A 20,237-nucleotide genomic window follows, 5' to 3' on the forward strand; every position below is an offset into this window, starting at 1 on the left:
TGGATGATCTTTCTGATGTGTTGTTGCACTCTATTGGCCAGAATTTTATTGAGGATTTTTGTGTCTATGTTGATCAGGGATATTGGTCTATAATTGTCTTTCAGTGCTGCATCTTTTTCCGGCTTAGGAATTAAGGCGATGCTGGCTTCATAGAAAGAATTTGGGAGGATTCCCTCTTTTTCTATTGTTCTGAGTAGTTTGAGAAGAATTGGAGTCAGTTCTTCTTTAAATGTCTGGTAGAATTCAGCAGTGAATCCATCTGGTCCTGGGCTTTTCTTTGTTGGGAGGGCCTTTATTACTGTTTCAATTTCTGTCTCAGTTATGGGTCTGTTTAGGTTTTCTATGTCTTCCTGGTTCAATTTAGGTAGGTTACATGTGTCCAGGAATCTATCCATTTCTGATAGATTTTCCTGTTTGCTGGCATACCAGTCCTTGTAGTAATTTCTGATGATTCTTTTTATTTCTGTGGTGTCTGTAGTTATGTTTCCCTTTTCATTTCTGATTTTATTGATTTGGGTCTTTTCCCTTCATTTTTAGTTAGTTGGGCCAATGGGGTGTCAATTTGGTTTATTTTTTCAAAAAACAAGCTCCTCCTCGTTTGGCTGATTTTTTGTAATTTTTTTTAGATTCAATGCTATTCATTTCTTCTCTGATTTTAATGATTTCTCTTCTCCTACTAGATTTGGGTCTGGTTTGCTTCAGTTTTTCTAGATCCTGGAGATGCATTGAAAGCTCATTTATTTGGTGCCTTTCCAATTTCTTGATGTAGGCACCTATTGCTATAAACTTCCTCTTAACACTGCTTTTGCTGTATCCCATAAGTTTTGGTATGTTGTGTTGTTATCCTCATTTACTTCCAGAAAGTTCCTGATTTCTCTTTTGATTTATTCTATGACCCATTGTTCATTCAGGAGCGTGTTGTTCATTCTCCATGTTTTTGCATATGCTCTAGGGATTCCTGAGTTGCTAATTTCCAACTTCATTCCTTTATGGTGTGAGAAGCTGCATGGTATGATTCTAATTCTTTTGAATTTGCTGAGACTTGCTTTATGGCCTAGTATGTGGTCAGTCCTAGAGTAGGTTCCATGCACTGCTGAGAAAAATGTGTATTCTGGAACTGTAGGATGAAAAGTTCTGTAGATATCTGTTAGATCCATTTGGGCTATAGTGCCAATTAAATATGCTGTTTCCTTTTTGATCTTCTGTACAGTTTATCTGTCTATTTCTGAGAGTGGAGTATTGAAGTCCCCTGTACTATTGTATTGGGGTCTAAGTCTCCCTTTAAGTCGCATAAAAATTTTTAAATAAACCAGTCCCCTGTAATAAGGTGCATACATATTTATAATAGTTACATCTTCCTGTTGAATTGATCCCTTCTCATTATATAAAGCCCCTCTTTGTCTCTCTTAACAGTTTTTTGTTAAAGTTTATTTTATCTGATATTACAATGGCTACACCAGCTCTTTTTTCATTTCTGTTAGCATGGAATAACTTTTTCAAACCTTCCACTTTCAGTCTGCATGCATCTTTGTTGGAAAGATGTGTTTCTTTTAAGCAGCAAATAGATGGGTTTGGTTCCTTAATCCACTCAGTCAGTCTGTCTTTTAACTTGACAGTTGAGGCCATTAATGTTCAATGTGACTACGGATAAGTAGTAACTTTGCCCTGCCATTTGCCAAAGATATTTTCTAATATGTGCTTTGAACGTCCTATGATCTTTTACTGTGAGGTTTTCTTCCTTTACCTTCTTTCATATTGATGGCTGTTTCTGTGTTTCTGTGTGTATCACATCTTAAACATCTTTTGCAGGGCTGGACGAGTGATGACAATTTCTTTCAATTTCTGTTTGCTATGAAAGGTCTTTATTTCACCTTCATTCACAAATGTGAGCTTTGCAGGATATAATATTATGGGCTGGCAGTTTTCCTCTCTTAGTAGTTGCGCTATATCTTGCCATTCCCTGCTATCCTGTAGGGTTTCTGATGAGAAGTCTGCTGTGAGTCTAATTGGAGATCCTCTGAGAGTAATCTGACGTTTCTCTTTTGCACATTTTAGGATCTTTTCTTTGTATTTCACTGTGGTGAGTTTGATTACAACGTGTTGTGATGAGGATCTCTTCTGGTCATATTTACTAGGAGTTCTATGAGCTTCCTGTACTAGGATGTCTGTGTTCTTCTCCAAACCTGGGAAGTTTTCTGCTAGTATCTCACTGAAAAGGCCTTCTAATCCTTTCTCTCCATGCCTTCAGGAACTCCTAGAACCCAAATGTTGTTTTTTTTTTTAATAGTATCCTGTAGATTCCCAACAATATTTGTTAGATTTCTAATTTCCTCTTCTTTTCTTTGGTTTGACTGTATACATTCTTGTGCTCTGTCTTCGAAGTCCAATATTTTCTCTTCTGCTTCACTCATTCTGCTTTTAAGGCTCTCTAATGTGTTTGTCATTTGATCTATTGAATTCTTCATTTCATTATGATTTCTCATCACTATCACAGTTTCATCTTCTACTAGTTTTTCATTTCATTTGCTCCTTAAGATTTCATTTTCATGAGAGAGAAAATGTCAATTAAGGATTTCTGTAGTTCAAGAATTTGTTTTTGAGAACTTCTAAATGTTGTTTTCATAAATTTTTTGAATCCGTATCTTGCGTTTCTTCTATCTCATCATCTTCATAGTCTTGAATTAGGGTGTCTTGTTCATTCAGGGGTGTTATGATATCTTCTTTTTTCTTTTTTCCTCAGTTTCCTCATTCATTGCTTGGCATTGTGAATATATTCTTTGGTTTCTATCTCTATTTTTTTTTGCTGTGGTGGTTTTTCTCTTATACATTGACTCTAGATTAAGTGGACTGTCTGCTTTTGATGGATTCTTAGAGGCTTGTGATGGGTGTGGCCACAGAGCTCTGTTCGGTTCTTCAGGGTTAATGGTGACACACCCAGGTTAGGCATGCTAAATATTCTCTTTCTCTCCTTTTTTTTTCAATTCAGAAGGGAAGTAATTCCACACAGCTGAGTGTAATTGAAGGCAGTCATTGTCTGAGCTCTGGCCCCTGTGGGTATAATATTCATCTGCTCTGTCACAAGGACCACCCAAAGGATCTGTGCAGTCCTCAGTGTAAGCTCACATTTCCCTGCAATCTCTCATAAGGTTGCCAAGTTTACCAAGTTTGTGGCAACTCCCGAGAGTACTCACGTCTCAGGCACTCCATGAGTTCTCTCACACACCTTCAGCTTTTTTTTTTTTCACAGTCTCAGTTCATAAGCTCCACACATTCACTAGGTCCTAACCTCCTGTTATTTCTCCCCACCAGAGTCAGGTTTTTCTGTTTGGCTTAGGGCAGGCACAGCCCTGAGGTGGCATAGCTTTTATGTATATCCAGAATGGTGCCTGCTCTTTGTCTTGCTCACCTTTGTAAGGTGAGTGAGAAAAAGAATCGTGTCCGTACTGGTCCCTTTTATTTTATTTTATTTTATTTTATTTTATTTATTTTTTTCTCTCCTCTAGTTAGACTGGTGGACTTTCCCCCATGGGGCTTCAAGCCTCATTCCCTCTAGGCTCTTCCTGCTGCTTCCCCACCAGTGTCAGGCTACTGAGGTTTCACCTCACCTCCCTTTCCAGAGCTGGTGCATAGACTTGGCAGCTGGGGTCCTGAGCCGTGGGCACCTGTGTCCTCCACATAGGTTCACCGTGTCCCACTACTTCTGGAAGAGTTTCCTCTGAAGTTTTTTCTGTAACTCTTCCCTGAAACTACAGTATCTCCACTTTTATTAAACTATCTTTTCCTGGATTATCAGTGTGCTCCCTCCCTATTCCACCATCTTGGAGGACTCCTTCCCCCTGTATTCTAATAGTCCTCCCTGGTAGCTCAAGGAAGTTTTGCCAGGATCTTTGTAAAAAAGATGAAACATATTGTATTTCAGGAGAAAAGTGCTTTGTGTAGTGTCACATGATTTGTAAATGCCTGGCACCCTAACTTCTGTCTAATGTGCTCCACTTTGCCACACTTAATTAAAAAACATTTATTTTTCAGATCCATTTCAGAAATTGTCACCAGTTCACATAGTATTGCTTTAGAAAATTTTCCTGAGCATGTCTTCCCTTTTGCTACTAATGCTATGTTTAGAGTGTGTGACTTCAAAAAGCATATCATGAGGCCGGTGCTGTGGCACAGTGGGATAATGCCCTGTCCTGAAGCACCCACATCCCATATGGGCATGGGCTCAGGACTTGGCTGTTCCACTTCTGCTATGGCCTGGGAAAGCAGTAGAATATGGCTGAAATACTTGGGTCCTTGTACCCATGTGGGAGACCTGGAAGAAGCTCCTGGCTTTGGATTGGTGCAGCTCTGGCCATTGCAGCCATTTGCGGAGTGAGCCATTGGATGGGAGACCTCTCTCTCTCTCTCTCTCTCTGTGCCTCTCCTCTCTCTGTGTAACTTTGACTTTCAAATAAATAAATAAATCTTTAAAAAAAGCATATCATAAAAATTTCCCCCTTTCAGTAATTTCTTCTTGAACAATATGCAGTATACATGCAGCTACAGAAAACTACTCTGAACCTTTATCCTGCTTTCTGAAATAGTAAAATTATATTAAACTAGATTTCATGCAATAATAAGCTTATTAAAATATAAACCAAAAGAACACAATGACCATATATAAGCTGAAATGTGAAGCACAACCATATGATCTCCAGATAATTTATTTGTATGAATCCCAGGAATTTTTTTTTTAGTGTCAGCAGCTTTCCTAAGTTCTAACTGATAGGCAAAGATTGTGTTTATAGGAGCTTTTTTCTAAGCTTTTAAAAAATTTATTTGAAAATATTGTATATAGAGGAGAGACCCAGAGAGATCTTCCTTCTGCTTTTTCACGTCACAGATGGCCTCATTGAGCAGGGCTGGGACAGAATGAGGCCAGGAACCAAGATCTTCATCTGAATTTCCCACATTGGTAGCATTTGCCCAAGTATTTGGATCATCTTTCATTGCTTTGCTCAGGCCATCAGCAGGAAGCTAGATCAAAAGCAGAACAGCCAGAACATGAACCAGTGCTCATATGGGGGGCTTGCATTGCAGACAGCAGGTTTACTTGCTATGTGACAATGCTGGCCTTGTTTTAATGCAACTTCTAAATGAAATTTTGAAGTTGTATGCATTGTAGTTTGCATGTAACTCAACTTTCTGCCATACTTAATGATATGTATCAGCATTTGAAGTAAGACAAATCAGAAAACACAATGGCTTAACAAATAGCCATTTGATTTGCAGTTCTTTTATTTATTTTTTGACAGGCAGAGTGGACAGTGAGAGAGAGAGAAAGGTCTTCCTTTTCCGTTGGTTCACTCCCCAGTGGCCGCTGTGGCAGGCGTGCTGTGGCCGGCGCACCACGCTGATCTGAAGCCAGGAACCAAGTGCTTCTCCTGGTCTCCCATGTGGGTGCAGGGCTCAAGGACTTGGGCCATTCTCCACTGCACTCCTGGGCCACAGCAGAGAGCTGGACTGGAAGAGGAGCAACTGGGACAGAATCTGGCACCCCAACTGGGACTAGAACCTGGGGTGCCAGCACCTCAGGCAGAGGATTAGCCTATTGAGCCATGGTGCCAGCCCTGATTTGCAGTTCTGACCCAATGTTATGGGCTGCACTCAGCTGGGCAGTTCCTGTGATCACTCCAGGAGCAGAAATGAGAGTTTAGTCACTTGGAGAACTTATTGAGGCTTCACTTAAGTGTCTTGGGTTTGTGGTGAATCTTGGCTACATATTATCATTTTTTTGACAGGCAGAGTTAGTGAGAGAGAAAGGTCTTCCTTCTGTTGGTTCACCCCTAAATGGCCACTATGGCTAGCATGCTGCGCCAATCCAAAGCCAGGGCCACATGCTTCCTCCTGATCTCCCATGTGTGTGCAGAGGCCCAAGCACTTGGGTCATCCTCCACTCTGCCTTCCCAGGCCACAGCAGAGAGCTGGACTGGAAGAGGAGCAACCAGGACAGAACCAGCACCCCAACTGGGACTAGAACCTGGAGTACTGGTGCCACAAGCGGAGGATTAGCCTAGTGAGCTGCAACGCCAGCCTACATACTATCTCTTCAACAGGCAGGCCCCAGGGTTTTTCAGAAGATAACAACTGTCAGAAAAAGAAAATCTGAAAAGGCAAATACTTTACAAATTGTCTATTTCTGGTGCTGGTTCTGTGGCATAGCAGGTAAGGCCACCACCTGCAGTGCCAGCATCCCATATGGGTGTCAGTTCGAGACTCGGCTGCTCCACTTCTGATCCAGCTCTTTGCTATGGCCTGGGAAAACAGTAGAAGATGGACAAAGTCCTTGGGCCCCTGCTCCCATGTGGGAGACCTTGAAGAAGCTCCTGGCTCCTATCTTTGTATCTACACAGCTCCAGCCTTTCACTGCCATCTCAGGAGTGAACCTGTGGTTCGAAGACCTCTCTCCCTCCCTCCCTCCCTCCCTCCCTCCCTTTCTGTGTCTCTCTCCCTCTCTCTGTATAGCTCTTTCAAATAAATAAATTTTTTATCAAATTGTCTATTTGTATCACATTTTCACATTTACTGGTATCTCATGGGGTAAATGAAGTGAAATGGTGAAATTCAGGGTCTTTTTAAAAAAGATTTATTTATTTATTTGAAAGAGTTTCACACACAGAGAGTGAGAGGCAGAGAGAGAAAGGTCTTCCATCTGCTGGTTCACTCCCAGTTCGCTGCAATGGATAGAGTTGTGCCAATCCAAAGCCAGGATCCAGGAGCTTCCTCTGGGTCTCCCACATGGGTGCAGGGGCCCAAGGACTTGGGCCATCTTCTACTGCTTTCCCAGGCCATAGCAGAAAGCTGGATCAGAAGTGGAGCAGCTGGGAATTGAACCAGTGCCCATATGGGATGCCAGCGCTACAGGTGGCAGCTTTTCCCACTAGGTCACAGTGCCAGCCCCAATCCAGGGTTTTGTGAAGGGATGAATACAGGGAAAGGTTCTATTTAGAATCATTACTGGTAAAGTGTACTGCATGAAATATACAGTATGTGTATTTGTTAACTTTCTTTAGTATAAACGTTGATAACAACATAATGTTTATCTATGATAACCTCATTTATTTCAACACTCTGAATATTTCTCTTTACTTTTACATTATTATTTTACAAAATTTGTACATAATGCTTTTATTAAACCAATGATACCTTCTGTTTAATCTCTGCCACTTAATATAGGTGGGTGCATTTTCCTATATACATGTATATTCCTCCACAGTGAAGCTGATGTTTTCTTGGTTATTGTATTTATTATTCTTTATTCATTCCATCATATTCTTTTTTTCCCACTGTTCAGTGCATAAGGAAACCAGAGGGTTTTTTTTAAGTTTCATTTATTTATTGAAAGAGTTGCAGAGAGAGAGAGAGAAAGAAAGCCTTCTATCTGCTGTCTCACCCTCCAAATTACTGCAAAGGCCAAAAGCTGAGCTGATCCAAAGCCAAGACCCAAGAGCTTCTGGGTCTCCCATGCAGGTGTAGTGTCCCAAGGACTTGGGCCATGTTCCACTGCTTTCTCAGGACATAGCAGGGAGCTAGATTGTACATTCAGCAGGAAGGATTTGAACCAGCCCCCATATGGAATGCTGGCACTGCAGGCAGCAACTTTACCTGTTATGCCACAGTGTTGGCCTCCAGAGTTTTCTTTGAACTCCTGCCATTCACCTTCTCTCCCAGGTATGATTCTAGGCCCTCCACATGATTCTAGGAGGAAGGAAAATCAATATATCACTTGTAAGTGTTTTTTTTTTTTCTCAAATTATTCCCCAGCTTGTCAGTACTCATTTTAGGAGTTTAATGATAGTTTTTTTTTTTTTAGATTTTTTTTATTTATTTGAAAGTCAGAGTTACAGAGAAGCAGAGGGAGAGAGAGAGTCTTCCATCCACTGGTTCACCCCCCAGTTTGCCACAATGGCTGGAGTTGCACTGATCCAAAGCTAGAACTGAAGAGCTTCTTCTGGGTCTCCCACATGGGTACAGGGGCCCAAGGATGTAGGTCATCTTCTACTGCTTTTCCAGGCCATAGCAGAGAACTGGATTGGAAGCAAAGCCACTGGGACTTGAACTGGCACCAATATGGGATGCCAGCACTGCAGGTAGTGGCTTTACCTGCTATGTCACAGTGCTGGTCCCAGTACACTAGTTAATTAAAATGGAAAAATACAGGGCTGGCTCTGTGGCTCAGTGGGTTAATGCCCTGGTCTGAAGTATCGGCATAAAATTTGTCCTCATGAAATATGCAGAAATGAATGATGAATTTGGCATTATTGTGAAACATTATCGTCATCTTTAATAATGCAGTTTGGTCTCTTGTTTTTCTGTTGCTATAGCAAAATATATATTTGTTACATGAATTGAGTTGAAACTAAGCACAATGTGCTACATTTTGGGGGTCATGTTGTGTGAATCAGTCTTTGTTGTCACATAGATGATGTACTGAGCAGTGTTTTAGTGCTATCTATGAAGTTAACACAGCATTCTGCAAGAGGAAGAGTTACCGAGTGCTAAAGCACAAATCAGTTAAGTTTGTTTTTGAATTTTTAGAGTAATGGAGTCCTTAATACCTTTGAGAAGCTTAATTGGATTCGGGAATAGGATAAGGAATGTGTGGAGAAGAGAATCTACTAGAGGCTCATTTATTTTTTAAGATTATTTCGTTGAAAGGCAGACTTACAGAGATTGGGAGAGACAGGGAGACAAAAGGAGATATCTTCTATCTACTGTTTCCTTCCCCAAATGCCTGAAATGGCTGGGACTGGACCAGGCCAAAGCCAGCAGCCTGGAACTCCATCTAGGTCTCCCATATTGGTGGAAGGGTCCAAATACTCAGGACATTTTCACTTCTCTTTCAGTCAGATTAGCAGGGAACTGGATTGGAAGTGGAGCAGCCAGGACTCAAATCCTCTGTTTACATGGGATGCCAGCAGTGATGGTGGAGGCTTAGGTTGCTGCATCACAATTCTGGTGACTATTGCAGGTTCTTAAACAAATCTCTAAGCATTTTTCTCAGTGAGTCACAAGTGCAGATTGTACTGCAGACATTCCCAGGTTCTCTTTTTGGGCAAATAATTCCATTGCTTTCACCTTAATTATGTATAATGTTATTTCAAATGTTTATCATTTGAATGTTTTGGGCAAGTAATTCCATTGCTTTCTTTTTTTTTTTTTTTTTTTTTTTTTTTTTTTTTTTGGACAGGCAGAGTGGACAGTGAGAGAGAGAGACAGAAATGTTTTCCTTTTGCCATTGGTTCACCCTCCAATGGCTGCCATGTCTGGCACACTGTGGCAGGCGCACCACGCTGATCCAAAGGCAGGAGCCACGTGCTTCTCCTGGTCTCCCATGGAGTGCTGGGCCCAAGTACTTGGGCCATCCTCCACTGCTCTCCCGGGCCACAGCAGAGAGCTGGCCTGGAAGAGGGGTAACCGGGAAAGAATCCGGCACCTCGACCGGGACTAGAACCTGGTGTGCCAGCGCCGCAAGGCAGAGGATTAAGCTAGTGAGCCATGGAGCTGGCCACCATTGCTTTCACTTTAATTAGGTATAATGTTATTTCAATTGTTTATCAGTAGAATAATCATAGACTAGGGCAAAAACTAATTTGTATTCTTTGTCTTACCTGTATTTTCTCTCTTACTTAAAAATATTTATTAGCTTGATAGAGAAAGAAGTTGATGGACTGAGAGATAGAGAGCTTTGACACATTAATTCACTCCCTAGATAACCATACCAAACAAAGTTGGGGCAGGACTGAAGCCAGAATTAAGAAATGGAATCTAGGCCTCCTTCATTGGTGACATCACAACTGTTTCCCCAGGTCTGCATTATCTGTGAGCTAAAAACTGCAGCTGGCATTGGAAATCAAACATAGACACTCTGAGGTGGCACCAGAAACACTAAGCTTAATGCCTGTCCTGTCTTTTAATGTATTTTTTCTCTGACATATTGGAAATGATAGGCATGGTGTTTTCCTGAAAATTATCTTCTGTTCATTCCCATCATAGTTTCACTGATGCTTTCTTGCCTTTTTTCCTCAATGCTTCTACATACTTCTCCTTAACCCTGCCCATTCAAGAGTCAATATTGCCCCTCTGTTAGCCTGCTGTGCAATTCCCCTTGACAGATGTGGCCTTTGTGATTTGAACCTCCTGTTTCCCTCCAGGTTAGGCATTTCTCACTGCCTGTAGATCATGGTTTTGACTCTGTTGAATGCTTCTGTGTGGATTTCTAAACACTCAACAAGTCTAATGAGAAACCATATCCTTTCTTTTTTCCTTTGTATCCACACACAACTGTCAGTGTTTATTTTGTGACAGAATTAATATGTTGACTGGAAGTGTAATATTACAGGTGATGATAGCATTTGAAGACCTGGCTGTGTACTTTACTTGGGAGGAATGGCAGAAAATGAACAATGCTCAGAAAATCCTGTACAGAGATGTGATGCTGGAGACCTACAGCAGCCTGTTCTCCTCGGGTGAGTAACACCCATCACATACCCAGTGATAACATTTTCTTGCTATTTGACAAATAAGGGAACACATTATAATGTTTAATATTGGGCTGGTGTAGAATTTGAGTCCAGGAATGATCTGAATATCTACCCTCTAATAAAAGATTCAAATTGGAACATTTGTTACATAGCTCCTGGACCAAGCTGCAGTCCTTTAAATAACCCAAGATAGTGATTTCACAAAGTCTTACATGTTTCCATGAATAGGGCACTGCATTACCAAACCTGACTTGATCTTCAAGTTGGAGCAAGGAACAGAGCCATGGATAGTGGAAGAATGCCTGAATCAGAGCCTTCCAGGTCAGTCTGCACATAAGAGAGAGGGAGACCAAGGCAGAAATTCTGCAGATGGTGACTGGTGTTCTTTCCATGAATTTTTCTCAAGCCTTACTCCTGATGACAGCTGGTTTTGTGCATCAGACACAGGCATTCTAGAGTATTTAGTGATACCAGTGTCTTTCTAACTTCTGTTCTTAGTGAAGATGTTCTTTGAATAAAAAAAATCCAATCATTTTCTGATGTTACTAAGGCTTTTATCTAGGTTTGATAATTCCCCAAATTCTAACTTGTCCTTCTCTAAACTTTCATACCTTTTCCTTCATGCACTTATTAGTTCCTTCAGTGCTTGTTAATTAGGCAATGTACAGAAACATTTTTTTTTAAGATTAATGTTTCTGTTTTTTTTTTAAAGATTTATTTATTTATTTGAAAGTCAGAGAGAGGAGAAGGAGAGGGAGAGAGAGAGATTTTCCATCCACTGGTTCACTTCCCAATTGGCTGTCATGGCTGGAGCTGCACTGATCCAAAGCCAGGAGCCAGGAGCTTCTTCCAGGTCTCCCACATGGGTACAGGGGTCCAAGGACTTGGGCCATTTTCTACTGCTTTCCCAGGCCATAGCAGAGTGCTGGATCAGAAGTGCATCAGCTAGGACTTGAACTGGTGCCCATAAGTGATGTTGGCACTGCAGGTGGTGGCTTTACCTGCTATGCTACAATGCTGGCCCCCAGAAACATATTTCTAACTCATTGCTCAAATTGAGTACCCACTCATGATTTTGCGCAGGCATAGAACTTTCTCAGGACGGAATCAATAAATGTGAACTCTCTCTCTCTTAGTCTCTTTCCTTTTTTTTCCTCTGTGCCTCTCAAATAAATAAGAAAATTATAGTTTGTTGGAAACATTTGAGGAGTGAGCCTATAGCTGGCAAACCTCTGTTCAGTCTTTCTTTATCTCTCATTCTGTGTCTCTGACTCTCAAGTAAGTAAATGAGTAAATGCTAAAATATGGTCACGGGGCTGGTGCTGTGGTGCAACAAGTTAACACCCTGGCCTGAAGTGCCGGCATCCCATATGGCCACCAGTTCAAGACCCAGTTGTTCCACTTCCAATTCAGCTCTCTGCTATGACCTGGGAAAGCAGTAGAAGATGGTCCAAGTCCTTGGACCCCTGCACCCAAGGGAGACCCAGAAGAAGCTACTGGCTCCTGGCTTCAGATCAGCACAATTCTGGCCATTGAGGCCAATTGGGGAGTGAACCATTGGATGGAAGACCGTACTCTCTCTTTGCCTCTCCTCTCTCTGTGTAACTCTGACTTTCAAATAAATAAATAAATCTTTCAAAAAAGATGGTCATGAGTAAGCCTCTGTGCTGTAACATCAGAAATTAGGAAGCTAGGAATGACACTGTGGTGCAGTGTGTTAAAGCTCCAGCCTGCAGCACTAGCATTGCATATGGGTGCCAGCTCAAGTCCCAGCTGGTCCTCTTCTAATCCAGCTCTCTGCTAATGCACCTGAGAAAGGAGCAGAGGTTGGCCCAAGTCCTTGGTTCCCTGTACCCATGTGGGAGACAAGAAAGACACTCCTGGCTCCTAACTTCATCTTGGCCCAGTATTGGTTGTTGTGTCCATATAGGGAGTGAACCACTTCTCTCTGTCTCTCCCTCTCTCTATAATTCTAGCTTTCAAATAAATAAAGTAAATCTTTGAAAAAAGAAATCATAAACTAAGCATGAATTTATATAAAACATGATAATAAGTGATCCTAGACTAACCAAGAAAGTAATGAGATTTTGAGACCCAGGTCAAGTAGCCTCGTGGGTTTATGTTGAGTGGTTCAGATTTCTTTAAGGGTGGAGTTTGAAGTATGATTTCTCTCCTATTTTTCAGTATCATTGAAAAATAAGCAAACAAAAAGATGAGAAATGCATAGGAAATGAATCTTTCTGTGCAAATAGGAGGCAATTGATCAAAAGCCTCCAGAAATTCAAATTATCACACAGGAATGTTTATAGAAAGAATTTAGAGGAGGTAACCAGCACTGATGATTTCAGAATGAGCTAGAAAACACTTTTAAAGAAGATGAGCACATCCCAGTTTGCAGAAACACATTCTTCAAACTGATTGGAAGTGTTTAACTACAGTGGTATATTCTGACTTTTCTCTACCTGTTGCACTTCTGAGAAGCTGAAGGTATTGGGTGTCCTTAGGAATTTGGGGGAGCTGTCCTAGAGTAGAGGCAAAGTATTTTTTCATTTGAAAAATCCCACAAATGATGTTTACCTGGGAAGACTGAATGTAAGACAATCATAGATTCCAATCATACTCTTTAAATGTTGTCTTGCTTAAAGTACAGGAACATTTCACTCTTCTCCACCTACAAGTAAGTGATCAGTAAAACTTTTTCATGTTTATATTTGAAATATCAGAGAAGCACAAAACACACAGTTTTTATAAAAATAAACTGGAGAAAAAGGACAGGGAAAATGGTTGCTAGATAGTGGGTGAATATTTTTATTAAACATTTGTCCATTCTTTAGAATACTTTATAGTTATTTCATCTTTGTGAAAGGCAGAGTGATAGTGAGAGGAGAAAGAGAGAGAAAGAGGTCCTCTCTTAGCTCACTTCCCAGATGCCTGCAACACTTAGGTCTAACTAGTCTGAAGCCAAAACTCTAGAATTCATCTAGTCTTCCCTGGTGTCTCACAGGTTCCCAGGCACATGAACCATTATCTACTTCCTCCCTGTTTACATGGGTAGAGAGCTGTACTGAAAGCAGAGTAGCCAGGGCTGAAACTGACACTGTTTTGAGATGCAGGGATCACACACATCATAGCACAAATGAAATTCTACCATCCTTGAAAAATTCTCATAGTAAAAAGAATCATGTTTCAACTTTGGGAAATCTCACGGTACAATTTAATATATGAATGTATTAAGGAGAAAAGCCATATAATGGTCATAAATAAGTACCTCATACTGATTTTGTGAAAATATTATGCCACTTGGATAACAAGTGACTTCATTCCCTTTACATGAGTATGCCAGGAGAAATAGTTACATGTGATTCAGTAACATGATTGCTTTTTCCTCATTTCAGTGGTCATGGAAAGGGATAACCTGATTAGGATCAACCAGGAAAGTCATGACAAAAATCTGAATCAGGATTTTATGAAAAATAATAAGACATCAGCTCTCAAGAGAGTTGAATTAAGAAAAACACTTAGTTTAAATTCAAGCCATATTCCAACACTGATTATTAAAAAAGGAACCTATACAGGATTGAAGCCTGAGGAATGCAGTAAATGTCACAATGTGTATCCCCCCAGTGGGCCTGATCAACTACAGGCTGGAGAGAAATTTGATAACACCAAGATACCTGGAAATTCTCTCCAGTTCTGTGAGCCTCTTGGTCAGTATGACAATATTCACATCATGAAGCAGCCATTTGGACCCACTGGACAAGCAAACGTCTGCACAAGAAAGATGTTTTATAAATCCGAGAGGATTCATATGGCAGAAAACTATAATAAATCAACTGTCACTTTTGGAAAAGCAACTCAAATAGAAAAAGCTAAACATGAAAATTTTAGCCTCAATATGCACCAACAAACCCACACAAGAGAGAAACTTTATAAGTACCTTAGGTATGTTGAACCTGTCATTCACCAGTCACATCCTGCAATAAATCAGAGATTAAATACAAGGGAAAAACTCTACACATGTAAACCTTGTGGAAAATCAATCAGTTTTAATTCACCTTATGAATGTAATGACTGCGGAAAAGCTTTTGGACAAAAGTCAGTCCTCAGGAAACATCAGCAGATTCACACAGGGGAGAAGTCTCATGAATGTAATGACAGTGGAAAAGCCTTTACACAAAAGTCACACTACATGAATCATCAACAAATTCACACAGGAAAGAAACTTCCTGAATTTAATGACTGCAGAAAAGCCTTTGCACAAAAGTCACAAGTCATAAACCATCAGCGAATTCACAGAGGGGAGAAACTTTATAAATGCCTTCATTGTGGAAAAGGCTTTCTGTGGAAGTCAGTCCTCATAGTACACCAGAGAATTCACACAGGGGAGAGACCCTATGAATGTAATGACTGTGGAAAAGCCTTTGGACAAAAGTCAAACCTCATAATGCACCAGAGAATTCACACAGGAGAGAAACCTCATAAATGTAATGACTGTGGAAAAGCCTTTGCACGAAAGTCAGCCCTCCTTGTACATCAGCGAATTCACACAGGGGAGAAACGTCATAAATGTAATGATTGTGGAAAAGCCTTTGGACGAAAGTCAAACCTCATCATACATCAGCGAATTCACAGAGGGGAGAAATCTCATCAATGTAATGACTGTGGAAAAGCCTTTGGACAAAAGTCAAACCTCATAATGCACCAGCGAATTCACACAGGGGAGAAACCTCATAAATGTAATGACTGTGGAAAAGCCTTTGGGCAAAAGTCAGCCCTCCTCATACACCAGCAAATTCACACAGGGGAGAAACCTCATAAATGTAATGACTGTGGAAAAGCCTTTGGGCGAAAGTCAGTCCTCATCATACACCAGCGAATTCATACAGGGGAGAAACCTCATAAATGTAATGACTGCGGAAAAGCCTTTGTGCGAATGTCAGACCTCATCATACACCAGCGAATTCACACAGGGGAGAAACCTCATAAATGTAATGACTGTGGAAAAGCCTTTGGGCAAAAGTCAGCCTTCATCAAACACCAGCAAATTCACACAGGGGAGAAACCTCATAAATGTAATGAGTGTGGAAAAGCCTTTGCACGAAAGTCAGCCCTCCTCGTACATCAGCGAATTCACACAGGGGAGAAACCTCATAAATGTAATGACTGTGGAAAAGGCTTTGGACGAAAGTCAAACCTCATCATACATCAGCGAATTCACACAGGGGAGAAACCTCATAAATGTAACGACTGTGGAAAAGCCTTTGGACAAAAGTCAAACCTCATAATGCACCAGCGAATTCACACAGGGGAGAAACCTCATAAATGTAATGACTGTGGAAAAGGCTTTGGACGAAAGTCAAACCTCATCATACATCAGCGAATTCACACAGGGCAGAAACCTCATGAATGTAATGACTGTGGAAAAGCCTTTGGGCAAAAGTCAGACCTCCGTCATACACCAGCGAATTCACACAGGGGAGAAACCTCATAAATGTAATGACTGTGGAAAAGCCTTTGGGCAAAAGTCAGCCCTCCTCATACACCAGCAAATTCACACAGGGGAGAAACCTCATAAATGTAATGACTGTGGAAAAGCCTTTGGACAAAAGTCAAACCCCATCATACACCAGCGAATTCACACAGGGGAGAAACCTCATGAATGTAATGACTGTGGAAAAGCCTTTGTGCGAATGTCAGACCTCATCATACACCAGCGAATTCACACAGGGGAGAAACCTCATAAATGTAATGAGTGTGGAAAAGCCTTTGGACGAAAATCAGCCCTCTTCAAAATCCAGCAAATTCACATGGGACAGAAACCTCATGAATGTAATGACTGTGGAAAAGCCTTTGGATGAAATTCAGCCCTCATCATACACCAGCGAATTCACACAGGGGAGAAACCTCATGAATGTAATGACTGTGGAAAAGCCTTTACACAAAAGTCACACCTCATAAACCACTAGCAAATTCACACAGATGAGAAGCCCTATGAGTATAATGACTATGGGAAAGCTGTTGGATGAAAGTCAGACCTCCTCATACATCAGTGAATTCACACAGGGCAGAAACCTCATAAATGTAATGACTGTGGCAAAACCTTTTTATGAATGTCACACCTCATATCACACTGAATAATTCACACAGAGGAGACCCATGAATGTAATGACCAGGGGAAAGCCTCTTGATAAAAGTCAGTCCTTTGGAAACATCAGAGAATTCACACAGGTGAGAAACCTCATGAGTGTAATTACTGTGGAAAAGCCTTTGGACAAAAGACAAACCTCATATCATAGAAGAGAATTAACACAGGGTAGAAAACTCATGAATGGAATAACTGTGGAAAAGCATTTAGCCATAAGTCAACCCTCATCGTGCATCAGAGAATTCACACAGGGCAGAAACCTTATGAATTTAATGACTGGAAAACCCTTTGGACAAATGTCAAACCTCATAATGCACCAGAGAATGCACACAGTGTTGAAACTTCATGAGTATAATGACTGTGGAAAAACTTTTGGTTCCAACTCCAAATGCATCAGAGGATTCACCCAGGGAAATAATCTTATAAATGTAATGACTGCAGAAAAGCATTTTTCTATAAATTATACCTCATATCAAACAGAATTCACACAGGGCATAAACCTTATGAATCTAATGAGTGTGGAAAAGCCTTTAGAAATCATATGTTATAAATCATAGCTCATATCACACCAGAGACTTCACACCAGGGAGAAACTTCATGAATGCAATGACTGTAGAAAATTTCTAGGGAATAAGTCACATCTCAGAATGCATCAGAAAATTCACATGAAGAGAAGCCTTTTGAACATAATGACTTGGAAAGCTTTTTCCCATAATTCAGCCCTCATTGCACATCATCTAATTCATATGAGGGAAAACACTTTGGATATAATGCATATGGAAAAGCTTTTATCCTCAAGTAACACCTCATAAAACATCAGAATTCACATCGGGGTGAAACCTTATGAATGGAATGAGTGTTGAAAACTGCCAAAATCACACAATATAACAGCAGAGAATTTAGTACATGGTGGAAATCTTGTAATAAATGTGAGAAAGACTTTTTTCAGAAGGAATAACTCATAACACATGCAGTTCAAACAAGGGAGAGAACTTGAATATAATGAATAAGAAGGACTTTTTCCAAAATCAACATAACCATGTGACAGAGCCTTTTAATGGAAATCCCATAAGGAAGAAAGTTGGGGACCAGCGCTGTGGCACAGTAGGTTAAACCCTGGCCTGAAGTGCCAGCATGCCATGTGGGCACTGGTTCTAGTCCCAACTGCTCCTCTTCTGACCCAGCTCTCTGCTATGGCCTGGGAAAGCAGTAGAAGATGGCCCTGCACCCAGGTGGGAAACCTAGAAGAAGCTCCTGACTCCTGGCTTTGGATCTCTGTAGCTCCAGCCATTGCATCCATCTGGGGAGTGAACCAGTGGATGGAAGACCTCTTTATGCTTCCCTGTCTCTCTGTAACTATCTTTCAAATAAATAAAGTAAACCATTAAAAAATGAAGAAGTTCAGAAATATTATTAGTGTGACAAAAAGCCATTTGTCAGAAATCGATCATTATACATCAGAGAATTCACATAAGGGGTTTCTTAGGAGTGTAATGAATGTGGAAGTATATTTTCATGGAATTCAGGCTTGAATAAATATGCAACGCAATAAAGGTGATGTCCTTCAAGTGCAGTAGATTTGAACAAACCATAGCCAGAAATTAAACATCAGGCTGGCACCGTAGAGCAGTAGGTTAATCCTCCCCCCGCAATGCTGACATCCCATATGGGTGCCAGTTCTTATCCCAGCTGCCCCTCTTCCAGTCCAGCTGTATGCTGTGCCCTGAGAAAGCAGTAGAAGATGGCCTAAGTGCTTGGGCCTCTGCACCCACATGGGAGACCAGGAAGAAGCACCTGGCTCCTGGCTTTGGATTAGTGCAGCTCTGGCCATTGCAGCCATTTGAGGAGTGAACCCACAGAAGGAAGACCTTTCTCTCTGTCTCTCTCACTGTCTGTAACTCTACCTGTCAAATAAATAAATAAAAATCTTAAAAAACAAGAAATTAAACATCAACAAACAAGAGAATTCAAATAGTAAAATGTCAATTTAATGAATGTGAAAAATTCTTCTGCCATTAATCAATTCACATGAAGAGACTCAGAAATGAGAAAACATACATGCATAGGAAAGTCATGTATCATACATCATCTCTCAATGGTTACCTGACAACTCACAGAAAGAAAAAATCCTATGATTGTATTGTAATGGGAAATACCTTTATTATTAGGTGAACTTCCACAAAACATAGCAAGATTACAGAGAAGTCCCTGAAATATAATTTGTCTGGAAGAATTCTTTGGTGGAATCACACCTTAGTAGGTATTGGGCAGTTTTCATGATGAATTGTGACAGAGTGGTTAACCGTTCTTCAGACATTTTTCTCTTATACAACCTACAGTTTTGGTTTCTCATTGAGAGTGGGATCAAGTATATGAATTGAACTGTGCTCTCTGATGTAAATTTTGTTAATAAATATTTCAAAGTTGAGTAACAGTTATTGCAACAGTTATTTGGAATACCATCTTCATCAATTACAAAGTTATTTGTTTATAGCTGCTTTGTTGGCCACCCAGGATTCTTTCCCCACATTATTGTAGTGCAAATCATAGGCATATGAAGTGACACATGTTCCAGCCATAATAGTGTACCCTGACCCTGGATAATAAGTGTTGTGTGCAGCACAAAGGAATGCGTTTGTGGTGACCTATATACCCATGAGAAATTTCAACTTATCTGTGTGCACATCTGGATTAGACTCCACTATCCAAGGTCTATTTGAATATGCAAGTAGATGTTGTCCCACACATCACCCTCATTCTTTAAAGGGACAACCTCAAACACTATAAGTTGCAATACTCATCTGAATTTTCCTGTATTACTGAGTGCATAATACCTTTTTCATTCATGATCCCCCTATTCTACATGTCTTCATTCTATTCCTAATTGCCTTGAGACAAGAACATGCAATGAAGTCTGTCCAGGTGGTACCCATTGCAACAGAGAAGCAGGAGCATAAATGTAGTACACTTTTTTTTAAAAAAAAGATTTATTTATTTATTTGAAAGAGTTACACAGAAAGAGCAGAGGAAGTGAGAGAGGGAGATCTTCCATCCAATGGTTCACTCTCCAATTGGCCACAATGGCCAGAACTGTGCTGATACAAAGCCAGGAGCTTCCTCCGGATCTCCCATGTGAGGCGCAGGGGCCCAAGGACTTGGGCCTTCTACTATTTCCCAGACCATAGCAGAGAGCTTGATTGGAAGTGGAGCAGCCGGGTCTCGAGCCAGCACCCATATGGGATGCCGGTACTTCAGGTCAGGGCGATAACCTGCTGTGACACAGCACTGGCCCCTGTAGTGTACTTTTGTATTAATTTAACTTTACTATAATTTTTATAAACTTTTACTGTTGTATTATTTCCTGCTCCTACAGGTGGCTCTCATTTTTACAGAAAATGTGTGTTTTTATCCCTTCCAATTTACAATGTCATTTCTTGATTTATATAAACCTGATTTACATTCAGGTAATTCCTCAGGATCCCCTCAGTAGGAACACTTTTCCTAGGTTGCATGGCTATCCCATGATAACAGGGCTACAAATGCTATGATGCATCTAGTTGCAGTAGCTCTTT

At 40.7% G+C, this 20,237-nt stretch overlaps 1 protein-coding gene across 1 annotated transcript in view; it reads left to right on the forward strand.

Annotated features, from left to right (window-relative positions):
* The window catches only part of LOC149121635 (uncharacterized), a 31,419-nt gene extending 12,426 nt beyond the window's left edge, over positions 1-18,993 (forward strand). Inside the window, exons 2-4 of the mRNA XM_089315064.1 lie at positions 10,379-10,505; positions 10,749-10,841; positions 13,916-18,993. Of these exons, the coding sequence (XP_089171190.1) occupies positions 10,379-10,505; positions 10,749-10,841; positions 13,916-16,011 (2,316 nt within the window). The 3' untranslated portion in view covers positions 16,012-18,993. The remainder of the gene's footprint in view (positions 1-10,378; positions 10,506-10,748; positions 10,842-13,915) is intronic.
* Positions 18,994-20,237: the final 1,244 nt, after the last annotated feature.

Source organism: Oryctolagus cuniculus, chromosome 16, assembly GCF_051225735.1.
Source record: "Oryctolagus cuniculus isolate XC-2025 breed Fujian yellow rabbit chromosome 16, ASM5122573v1, whole genome shotgun sequence".
Classification (NCBI taxonomy): domain Eukaryota; kingdom Metazoa; phylum Chordata; class Mammalia; order Lagomorpha; family Leporidae; genus Oryctolagus; species Oryctolagus cuniculus.